General features: G+C 42.7%; 1 protein-coding gene across 1 annotated transcript in view; it reads left to right on the forward strand.

Annotated features, from left to right (window-relative positions):
• Nucleotides 1-5,663: 5,663 nt before the first annotated feature.
• Nucleotides 5,664-12,386, forward strand: part of CERK (ceramide kinase) — a 41,212-nt gene continuing 34,489 nt past the window's right edge. Inside the window, exon 1 of the mRNA XM_063155451.1 lies at nucleotides 5,664-5,802. Coding sequence (XP_063011521.1) covers nucleotides 5,664-5,802 — 139 coding nt within the window. The remainder of the gene's footprint in view (nucleotides 5,803-12,386) is intronic.

Genomic DNA, 12,386 nt, shown 5'->3' on the forward strand with positions numbered 1-12,386 from the left:
AACAAATAATTAGTATTTTTCACAGATAGGCAGTTTTTGCAGAGAATATACAGGGAGGTTGGAGCTTTGGAAGAAAGGAAGGATTCTGTAAATTTCCATGGTTCAGGAACAGCATGTAACATTTCCCTTCATAAGAAAACAAAGTACCTTCTGGATCTCTTCCCACATCCTGCTGTATATCAACAACTTTCTCTCAATTACCTTTTGGCTCAAGCGAATAAAGGGCTGCAATCATCCTTTTTAACAAGCCTTTAAAATTACTCTTTTCTTTTTTTTTTTTTCCAGATCCTCTTCAACAATAAAAGCAATTTAAACTTTTATGATAAAAGTGTGGAAGAGCTTTAAAATAGCTCAGGTATTTTTCTAGAGAAGGTGATGTCATTCTTTCCATCAGCAGAAATGCAGAACTCTTGCTTTAGTCTTTGTTTGCTGATAAGTAGAAAAGGAATTAGAATATTAGTCAGGATTTTGATATTTAAAATGATTTATTTTCCTCTGTTATATTATCTTTGTCAGCTAGTTTTCATTTTCCAAGAGTATTTCAATTGCCAAACTTGACCTCTTGGTGTGTTTACACTGTTCTAATGTGACTTATGTGTATAACTCAGAACAGAATTTGATTTATGTGTAAGTACTTCAAGTTGCCTGACATGAACTGAGATAAAAAATTTTTATGACTCCCAAGCAGCCTTTTAAAAACTTTCTTGGGATATTTTTCTTTGGAAGAAAAGAAATATTTCATAGTTACTTGTGGACAGTTAAAAAAAAAAAAAAGACAAAAAAAAGAAAAAGAAAGAAAAAGTAAAACCCTTACTGATTTTGGTTCCAGTTTTAAATTCTTGAGCAAAGAGATTAAAGTTTCACTTCTGCACTAGTTGTCATTTGGACAAGACCACAGCTGACTCTCACATACATATTCAAGGAACAATATTAGGAACAACTTCACTGATGTTGAACTTCCTTCTCTTCCCTCAGCAGGACTGAGCATAGTTGCAGACATTCCTTGGGGCATGGAGGAGTCCTTGAGCCTCTACCCTCCCCCTGGAAGCACTGGGCATAGCAGCTGAGGGCTCCCTTACATGTCTGTCACCAGCTGTGGTTTTCAGAATTCCTGCTACAAATCTGTGGTTCCCCCTAGAATTCCAGCACATAACTGAGTAGAGTGGCCAGTTATGGTGGAATATGATTGTTCTTTGTTCTTCAGCATATTTATGTGAGCATTATCCAGCTTTCACTGTAGCTAAGATCTTTTTCACTCTAGACTCACACTCTCAGATAAGACTGGAGACACAGTATTTTCTACCTCTGCCAAAATAATACAAGGGCATGCTTGATTTTTCACTATGGAAAATAAATTAGTTGCAGGATCCTAATGAAGAAGTACACATGCAAGAGATTTGGAAGAGTGATTGCTGGACTTTATAATTATTTAAATCAATATGTTGGTAATGCAGGTCATGCTGAAGAATGTCTCTGCTGCTGTTGATTACATAGATGTACCTGCTTAGAAGAGTTCCTTAATTGACTGCCTGCATTATCATGTAATGATCCTGTTCAGTATAACAGAGTTGCCGGAGTTAAGTACTTTTTATAGAGATCTCAGAGTCATAGAATGATTTCCAGCTATGGGAGGGACACTTTCCACCACACCAGGCTGCTCAAAGCCCATCCAACCTGGCCTCAAACACTTCTAGGGATGGGGCATCTCAGGTTGGTCTCTGAGCAACCTGTTCCAGTGTCTCACCACTCCAGGTGGGTCTCACAGGAGCAGAGTAAAGGGGGAGAAATGTCTCCCAGGGTGAGGCAGGCTGGCCACACCTCTTTTGATTCAGCCCAGGATACAATTGGCATTCTGGGCTGCAAGAACACATTGCCAGGTCATGTTCAATTTTTCATCCACCAGCACCCCCAAATCCTTTTCCTTAGGGCTGCTTCCAATGCCTTCATCCCTTATCCTGTACTGATACTGGTGATTACCCTCACCCAGGTGTGGGACCTTGCACCTTCCCATGTTGAACTTGCTGAGGTTTGCAAGGGCCCACTCTGCAAGGCTGTCAAGATCCCTCTGGATGGCACCCCTTCCCTCAGGAGTAACAGCTGCACCACTTAACTTGGTGTCATTTGAGATGAATGACCTACTCTAAACTCAGACACTGAGGAGAGAAATTTGGCTTTAAACACTGTGTTGTTTTTTAGATAGGTAGTAAATGGATCATAGCAATAAACTTTGTAAGTTGTGTTACCTTCCTGCATTCTTCCCATTTGACATTGTGAATTGTACTCGTTACATAATGTATTATTGTTCCCAAGTTAACTACAATTGCAACCTTTCCTGTGGCCTCTCTAGACCTGTGAATAAAGTGAGGTGTTTTTACAACTATGCCATTTCTCAGGATGTAGCCCTGTGATGGGACATCTTTACCACCAAGGCAATAAATCCTGCAATTTACTGGCATCACTGCATCCACAGTAATGTCCCCTCAGTGGTAATTACAGGCTTAGGTAATAAGTAGTAAAACAATAATTGATGTGTGTGCTTTAGTCCACTAAATCAGTCATCCTTTAGAAATTATTTCTCTGTTACAACCAGGGAAGAAAAACATAAAGTAGTAAAACTGACTGAAAATAAAAATATGTTGGCTCAAATTTGACCTTTACTTTTTAGAGACAGATGCACCTGTTGATATTCAGGGATCTACCAAAGAGTACCAGAGAAGACCCAACAAAGCAAAGGTAAGAATTCCTGCAAGACATTCCTGTAGCAGCATGGAGTACCCCGAATCTTGGGCTCCTCAACACAGGACAGACATGTTGCTCCTGGAGCAGGCCAAGTGGAGGGCAACAAAGATGATGAAGGGCCTGGAGAATCTCTCTTATGAGGAAAGGCTGAAGAAGAGGGGCCTTTTCAGTCTTGAGAAGACAAGAATAAGAGCATACCTCATCAATGTATATAAATATCTGAAGGGTGGGTGTCAAGAAGATGGAGGCAGGCTCTGCTCAGTAATGCCAAGCAATGGGACAAGAGGCAACAGGCAGAAACTGATGCAGAGGAAGTTCCACCTGAACATGAGGAAGAACTTCTTTACTGTCAAGCTGACCATGGACTGGAACAGGCTGCCCAGAGAGGTTGGGGAGCTTCCTTAACCAGAGATTTTCAAGAACCATCTTGATGCAATTCTACTCAGTGTGCTCTAGGATGGCCCTGACTCAATAGGAAGGTTGAACTCGATGACCACCGTCATCCCTTCCAATCTTAACCATTCTGTGATTCTGTGAACAAAACGCTAAAACAGTGTGCAAGGAAGAAAGAAGTGGCTTTTTCTTATCTAAACAAGTAAGAAATGTGGATGCTATTCCTGGTAGTGGTGCTGGTACACTTTAGTAGGCATCTAACAAACCAGAGAATATTTTATCAGTTCTGTATTTTACAGTTCAAGACTTCAGCCTTAAGTAAGGAAAAGGATTTTTTTAAATTAATAAGAACAAAAGGAAACCATCATAGGCAGGAATGGTAAAAGGAAGGAACTTTTTACTTCTTCAGCTAACATGGATCACAGTTCAAGAATATTGATTTTGGTGACTGTAGGCTATAAAAGATTAGATCTACTTTGCCCATTGGAGAAATGATAAATAAGTACTCCTGTGTAATATCTTTAAGATAACAGCTTTGTATTAGTGATCCATTCAGTCTTGGACCAGGTCTGAAGGGTTCAACAGGAAAAGCTTTCTGTGGTAGGGAGCCTATGTTGGAGGAGGGGAAAGACTCTCCCTGCAGCGGCAGAAGCAATGTGTGATGGACTGAGTTACCCCATGCCCCATTTCCCTGCCTCTGCAGGGGAAGGAGGTAAAACTGGGAAGGAGGGAGGGGTGGAGGAAGGTGTTTTTAAGGTCTTACTTTATTTCACATTATCCTGCTCTAATTTTCTTAGTAATATTAATAAAAAAATTCCATTATTATCTCTAATTTGAGTGTGTTTTGCCTGTGACAGTATTTGGTGAGTGATCTCTCTCTGTCCTTGTCTCAATCATGAACACTTTGTTAGATTTTCTCTCCCTTTCCAGCTACAGAGGGGAGCAATAGGCTTTGGTGGATGCCTGGCATCCAAATAGGGTCAACCCACTATGCCACCCAAGAGCAAGATGGATGATAAGAGATGACGCAGGTGGCAAAATACAAGGAACCAGTGAGATATTAATGACTGCTCAGAACTGCACTTGGCTGACTATTGTTCACAATGGACTTTTGCAACAAACTTTAACTCTTAGTATAAAGAGCTCTACAGGTGTTTGTGGAGGGACAGATTAAAATATGTAAAGAACAAATCAGCTGACAAAGTATTCCTCGAAATTGTGGAAGTGAGGCAATTTAGGTTTATTCACCAATAAAGGTAATATCATGTCTTTTAAGGCCAGAGGAAAGACTATTGGAATGGCTGTGATAGATGACAGCTAGTATTTGTTGTACAGGAAGACTATCTTCAACATAAATTGGATGACAGTGCCTAGCTCATTTGTTTTCAGAAAATGAAATCACAGAATCACAGAATGGAATAGATTGGATGGGACATTAAAGATCACCTATTTCCAACCCCCCTGCCAATGGGCAGGGACACCTTCCACAAGATGGGCTTATTCAGAGCCCCATCCAACATGGCCTTGAACACTTCCAGGAATGGGGCATCCACAGCTTCTCTGGGCAACCTGTTTCAATGTCTCACCACCTCCTCAGTAAAGAATTTCTTCCTAATATCTAATCTAAACCTACCCTCTTTCAATTCAAAGTTATTCCCCCTTGCTCTTTTCCCCCTTGCAAATGTGTAAGTCATTCCCTCTTGTAAAATGTGAGTGAAATATGCATATATATACTGTTCAGAGTAGAGCTGAAGTGCAGAAGCTTTTTCAGCCTGAACAAAGGAAGCTGGAGTGCTAGCCCTGGGCTGGACCCAGGTGAGAACAGACCAGAGATGTTTTCTACTAAACTCTGTAGGAAGCACTCAGATTTGAAGGAAGGCTGGAGGCCAGTACTGCTGCTCACTCTGGTCTGTATTTTGTTATGATGCTGATGGTTTTATGCTTCAGCAACACCGAGGAAAGGCAGCAAAGACTTAAGAACTCAATTATAGTGAGTTACTCTCCCTATATTTAAGGCAAACCCAAAACGTTTTTATGTAAAAGGAGTTGAAGTTAGATGGAGAGATTTGCATCACCAGACATTTGTATGCACTCATTGCACTTTAACTGTCTAAAGGGAAAGAGGGAAGAGTGCATCCTCACTGACACAGGTGCTTCGCTGCCCCGCAAAAAAACCCACGAAAGCAATCCAAGCCCGTACACCGGGGTGTCAGCCCCGGTGTCTCTGCCCGGAGCTGGGGGCTTGGCGTGGGCCGTAGGGCACGTGTCTCTCCAGCGGGCCGAGCAGACAAGGCGGGCCCGCTGCCGCTGCCCGGGCCCCGGCCCCGATGCGGGAGCCGCCGCCGCCCCGGAGCCGCGGCCCCGCCCCGCGGCGCTGGCGTAGCGCTGACGCCGGGCCCGCCCCGCCCGGGCCAGCCGGGGTAGCGGCGGGCCGGGGGCGCCGTTAGCAGCTGCTGGGCTCGCCCCGCGGCGCCCGCCCGCTCTGCCGGGCCATGCGGTAGCGGCTGCGGCGGGCCGGGCTCTCGGCGGCCATGGAGCGGCTCCCCGGCGGCCGCCGGCCCCGGCTCGTGTCCTCGCTGGGGCTGGGGCGGCGCTCCTGGGAGGTCACCTTAGACGAGGAGCGGGGGCGGCTGGCCTGGCGCGACCCCCGCCCGCCGCGCCGCGCTGGCGGTGAGTGGGGCGGGCGGGGGCCGGGGCGCACCTGCCGCGGCCTGGGGCGGGCCGGGGCCCCCGGGAGGCGCCTGCCCTCGGCGGCGGGGGAAGGAAGGGCGTCCGCCGCGTCCCCGGTGCCGCGGCGCGGGTGCCGGCGGGGGCGGCCTGCGGCCAGCGCTGCCCCGGCGCCCGCGGCGGAGTCTCCGCGCCCGGGGCTCGCTGAGCGTCCGGAGAGCTCTGCCGGCGTGAGCGCTTCCTGCCCTCGGGCGCCTGTGCGGCGCCTCCGGGTTCGGAATCCGACCGAGGGCGGAGGGTGGCCCGGTCCCACACGGGGCCGGGCAGGGCGCTCGGAGCGGGGAGATGCAGGCGGGACCGTGCTCGGCAGGGCGCAGACAGACCGCCGGCTGTGCTGGGCGCTGATCGGGCTGTGCCTTCCCAGACAAAGCCGAGAGCTGCTCTCGCTGAGCCGCAGCCCCTGTGGGAGAGCGCAGCCCGTGTCGCGGAGCAGCCCGGCCGAGCATCCGCGCCCAGCGTGCCGCCGGTGGCACCGGGAACGCACCTGTCCGGGCACAACACACATCTGTTCGGCTGAAACACGTTGTTTCTTGGCGCCGCGAGTACGGAGAAGCATATAGTTTGTAATGTATTTAAAGTAGCCCTAGAAGTACATAAGAGACTTGAAAAACCTTAAAAGCAATTTTGGTTTTTTTTAGTTACAACAAGGCTTGTGGTTAAAAACACTTTCATACTGGGTCAGTGTCTCGGGCAATGACTACTTTTGTTATTTGGGTTGGGGTTGTTTTGAGCTTTTTTGGAAACTCTTACCTTTCTCAGGGGTTTAGTGGAAATTTTACAAAGCAAGTTTAACTTTTGAGATTTACTGGTTTGGAAATATTTAATACAGGCTACTAGTTTGCAGTGTGGTAACAAAGATTTCTATAGTTCCCCTTTTGTGCAGTTAGCATAGTGTGAATGAACAAAACTGCCAGTCTGAGAGGTCACTGATGAAAATACCTGAAAAAAATCAGATTAACTTGTGAGGATGTTTGCATATCAGACTTTCTACTGTACTTTTGACAGGTATTTTTTCAGGGTCTTTGACTTCAGTGGTTTTATATAGTAATTATTCCCATTGTTAATGTAGCCATATTAAAAAGGCCTGGGAACATTTGAAAATGTGTAATGTCGTTTTTTTTCACAGCAGCTGCTCTAGAGTTGAAAACTGCTGTCATCCCCACTTTAGAGGTTGCAGGATCTGAGACAGACACTAATAATAGAAAGGCTGACTAGAAGCTTTATCTAAAAAAGGGTTGAATATAGATGTTTCTAATCCCTGGCAAGTCCCCAAACTTAAATAGTTAAATGGTACTTCCATTCTTACCATGTAGCTTCGTTAAATATTTTTCAGATTTTATCATAATATCCTATTGGCCTGAGGCTTTTTTCAGGAAGGTGAGGGAAAAAGGAGAAAGAGAACTCAAGAATTGTAAGAATTTGGTGCGACAATTTACATAACTGAGATTTGGTTATGTTTTAAGTACAACCGTTCTTATTCATAATACAAAAATAGAGTTTGTTATCCTTCCCTTGCTATTGTGCAAGTAGTTTGACATAATCTAATGTTCATCAATAATACTGATGAAAAAAGTAATCAAAAATTCCTAAACTTTTCCCAGTTAAAGGAACTTTAGACTTTAAGGACAAATTGATTCTTTGATTCTGCTGAACTTAAAACATTGTTGTGAAAAATAGGCTGTATACTTTTCAAAATGATATAAAATTAGTCTAGATAAAGGTACCTGGATCTTAAATTTAAAATAGAAAGTTTCAAGGCCTTTTGGGATAATTGTTCCCACTAGGTAACCTAGCCCTTACTTTGGGGATAATTTGGTAGAATTGTGTGCAATCCTTCTAAAAATGCCTGTGCAAATTCACTAGGAGACTGATGTCTTGGCTAGAGCAAGTTCAAGGGCAGTGCCATTCTCCTGTCTGATGAATTCCTGTAGACCAAGCACGAGTGCCACAGATTCACACCAGCTCTCTCATGAGCACTCTAAAGTTTACAGCTGCTTGCAGTTGTGAATTCTTACTACTTTTTTAAGTTGTAAGTTTTCTTGACTTGCTCCTGGTAGACCAAACAGTGTATGCACCTGCTCTGAAGCATGTTCCCAATGTCAGAATTCTGGGAGTGGTGGAAGGACAGTGGGACACAGTAAATTAGAGTTAAATATGAGTTAGAGATGAGGCAGTTTCTGGAGCAGTACCCAGCTGGAGATGCTGTAAGAGGCAAGTGTGGTTAGAGTGCAGCCTCTGTCTTGTAGCACAGCTATTCACAATATTTTGGAAAACATCATGTGAAATGACAAGAGAAAAGAGAAGAAGAAGAAATGCCTAGGTGTTCTGGAGGCACAGGTATAATTTATGTAGGGCTCAATGCAATAGATAATGTACCTTCTCTTCTTTACACACTCATTAATTCATGTGTTCCCTGCATTTGAGCTTTAATTTCCTCATATTTCTGTATTATTGCCCTGTTGTCTCCAAGCTCTTTTTAAGACCAATGATGATTCATTGTGCTCTCTACAATTATTTTGGAAATATGAGCAGCATACATGACAATATATAAATAAACTTAACAATATGGAAGGTGGTTAGTTAGAAGCCTATAATTTCAGAAGAGTTGCTTGGCCAAGATTGGTATCTTTCTACCATTTAGCCTTTGACTACATGACTACATTGTGTCTAAATCCAGACTAAATTATGGAGTATAAAAGTGCTATATTTCTTGTTTAGTAGGTAGCTATTACAGTGAACCAGTTGTCTTTAAACTGTAAAAACTCAGCCTGCTTATTTTCAGAGCATTTATTACTGTCTTGAATTTTGGTATATAAATGAAAATTGGTTCATATATGTTTTTCAAAGGTTTTCAGACCCTGACATGTACAGAACTAGAACTATAGCTAGGTGTAGAAGTGTTAAAATGTTCACCTTTCCCTGTTGCATCCAAAATCAGGAACAGATAGGAAACAACACACACTTTGTCCTGTTTTCCAGGAAAATACATGTAGTTTTAGAGACTATGGGGAGATTCTTCTATTTTCTCATCTCCGTACAGTGATATTTATATGCATACATGTATATGTATATATATATGTGTGTGTGTGTATTTAAATCCTATTCTGTCAAAATGCAGAAGTATTAATTCAGGACAATTCTTTTTAATGCTGTTATTTGGAAGATACCAACAACAACAAAAACATCAAATGTTTGTTCAACTCATGGTGTATTTTTAAATTCTGAAATACAATTTCGTACTGTTAGACTTTGTTTAACAGCATCATAGTTTAAAGTTCTCTCTTCAGCATAATCAGGTTCCTGTTTCCTGTTCTTTGATGGTTAGACATGTTTGAACTTACATGGAAAACCTTGACCTGTAAATTTTCATGTGTTTCTCTGTTACTTTAAGCTGTGCATCTTTTTTTCCTAGGGATGCCTTCATCTTTAATTTTTTTGGATGAGCTATATTTTTCAACCTTGTTACATTTTTCCACGAGATTCAGTCATGAATCATAAATAGCATATGCAAAGCTGGTCAGCTAAATTGTTTTATTATTTCCCTCATGTTGATGGCTGAGTCAGGTTTTTCTCAAGTAACACATGATAAAACTTTTTGTACCAAATTCATAGCAGAGTGTATATTGTACATATATACTTAGAGGTATTTCAGAAGCATTGGCTAAAGTTTTATTGTGCCTGGTACTAAAAGCATTACAAATGCAGAATGAGATTCTCCTATCATTTTTCTAGGATTTTTATTTTTTTTTTGCTAAAGTACAAACATGAAGGGGCTGACCAAACTAGAACCTCAGCTCTATGCATTCACTTACGGTGTGTGCTTTCTTTTAGCCTTTGTATTTCAGAATTCTCTTCCATGTGTCCTTTCCAAAACAACCACCTGAGGAAACCTCAGTACTGGTGTTCACAGCACTGCTGTCATTCTGGTGGATTCTAAAGAAAGCTCAGTTTGATAAACAGGATACTTAGCAGAGGGTGGGCCAGCTTGGCAGCAAGGTCTGTCCAGCACCTGGTGCCTGCAGAGTGTTGGCACATCCGTGGTCAAGGTCATTTGTCATCAGTCATTCCCAGCTGGCAGCGGGCGTGTGCAGAAACGTGAACCACGTTTCTCTGTAGGCAATGCCACAACTGCATCGCACAGGGAGGATGTGGGGAGCAGTTGCTGCAGCTGGCATTGCCTCTTTGGAATGTGTTGTTTTCTGGGAGATAGATTATTCAAATACACTCCATTAAACAATACATGTTCTTTAGCAGACACCTTTCTGCTGGGTTGTTCCCCCTCCTTAAGGTGAATAAGTGCATCTTACTCCCTGCTTTATAATTGAAATATTCGTAGTTGAGCAGGAAAGATTTTATTTGGAAATGCGGAAGAAACAGTGGGAAGGCATTCAATAGTATGATTTAAATATTCAAGTTGACCCAAGTTCAAATTGCTGTGCTTTGATTCAGATTTATGTGATGTGAAGTAGCTGTGTGATCATAGTAGAAACTGGTCTGTTGGTTTACAAAGTACTTGAAGATTTACTTTAAAACAAAATAGGGAAATTTCCTTGTACATGGCTGTACATGGTGAAATCATGGTCTTTGGATGTTTGTGACTCCTCCACAGGATTTAAATCAATTGTGAGACCTTTTTTCTTCCCCCTCCTTTAGGATGTGAATTGTCAGTAATTCTGCTCAATATCCTACCTTCTCTTACTCTGGTGTTTATTAAACACAGCTTTCTATAGTGCATGATTGGTATAATACCATGTACCTTCTGATAGAAAGTATTCCTGTTCTCTTGCTTTTAGGTGAAGGCAAATCTTAAATCTGAAATCTTAAAGCTTGACCCTTTATGTGGGCTCTAACAGCAAGTTAGTTTTCAAAGTGACTGAAACTACACTTTTTCTTTAAACTTATATCCCAGCTTTTTCATTGTTGATATTTTTAAGTCATGAGAATATGCTAATAGTTTAAATTAATTCTAAATGCTGCTGCATCTGTGGGCCTCAGCTGAGTTTTAAGAATTAACCAAATGCTGTGATCAGCAACATTTTTGTGCTTGTGTGTGGATCTAGGTTGCCTTGAGCTGACACATTTGTGAGGGGGAAGTTTGGTCTGTAGGATGTGTAGCTGGCAATGATGAATGAACAAGTCTTGACTGGAGTTGTGAGTGAGTGCTCATAGACTCAGGAAGTGTTCTGTGGGAGTGGCAGACAGCCATGACACACCAAAAATCTTTTCTTAACGCAGAAAAACACACTTCCCAACTGCTGGCTGCATTTTGTACAAAGAAGGCCCACTGTTAGTGTGCTTACCTTGGTTTTGTTTCTGTGAGGTGTTTTTTTCCCCCTCTCCCACTTGCTTAATGTGGGAAAAGTAGTGTGCGTCTAATCCAGCGTTCCGCTGATTTATCAGTTTGCTTTTAGGAAGAATGTTAAGATTAAGAGCACTGTGACCCAGATTGAGTAATGACTGGCCCAGCCAGAGTGCTGAGAAGACTGTCACCTGTTTACTGTGTATTTTGTTTGGCTTTTTAACTTTTTACTCCTTTTTTTGCCATACCCTTTTGTCCACCTTCTGTGGATGGTCAGCTCTCTGCCTCTAATATGCTAACCATTGACAATGGTGAAAATTTTGTCTAGAAGCTGTTCTGTGCTGCTTGGTTGAATAGATTGGACTGAGCCAAGTAAAGTTCTTCATTTGATATTGTCTGAGCCCATATTTCAACCTTTTTTCATTAATGTTGATCTTATAGTACTGGAATAAGTAACTTTTTGTGTGTGTGTGTTTTGTTAATGTGGCAATAAGGTTTTCCATGTTTTGGGAGAAACACATCAAGGTGAAGACCTTTGAGTGAACACCTTGATGCTATGTCAGTGAAATAAATGTCTCATTCTACTTGATAATAGGGTAAATGCTCCAAAAGTAGCTGTGGGAAAGGACTATAATTAGTGAAGCTGTGTAATATGTGAAGCTTCAAGAGAGGCTGGGTTAGTACTATATTTTGTGGGGCAGGTTTTGGTGACTAAATGGCAGATGAGGGCATTGTGTTCCTGGGAACTGGACTGTTGTGCTCGTACTGAAGGTCTCTGCTTCACATTGAAAGCTTCCTCCTTTCAGGGAAAAGGGGGTGGGGTGGGACTAAGTAGTTGGTTTGCAATGTGATGAAACAATATTCTGTGTAGCACTAAGTCAAACAGTGATAGAGATATTTGGACTGATGGAAATTCTTGAGTTCTATTCAAGCACGTTAGAATTTGCTGTTACAAGCAGTAGGGAATGTTCTGAATACACATGTTATTTGAGACAGCTCTGCATCTTTCTGGCCATCTGCAATTACTGGGCTCAGTAGTGTGTGATTTCTGACTGCTCAAGATTGCAGCGTGCTGTCAGGACAGTGGAGTTGCTTGGTGCTTTTATGGTGCTGTGTAGTACTGAGGGGTATAATCGACAGAGCTGGTATACCCAGAACAGAAACTCCCCAGACTTTCACCAAAGCCAAAGGTTTACAGATGGAGAATGGGATCTGTTCTTCACTTTTG

The sequence above is a fragment of the Melospiza melodia genome, chromosome 4 (assembly GCF_035770615.1).
Source record: "Melospiza melodia melodia isolate bMelMel2 chromosome 4, bMelMel2.pri, whole genome shotgun sequence".
NCBI classification, from domain to species: Eukaryota; Metazoa; Chordata; class Aves; order Passeriformes; family Passerellidae; genus Melospiza; species Melospiza melodia.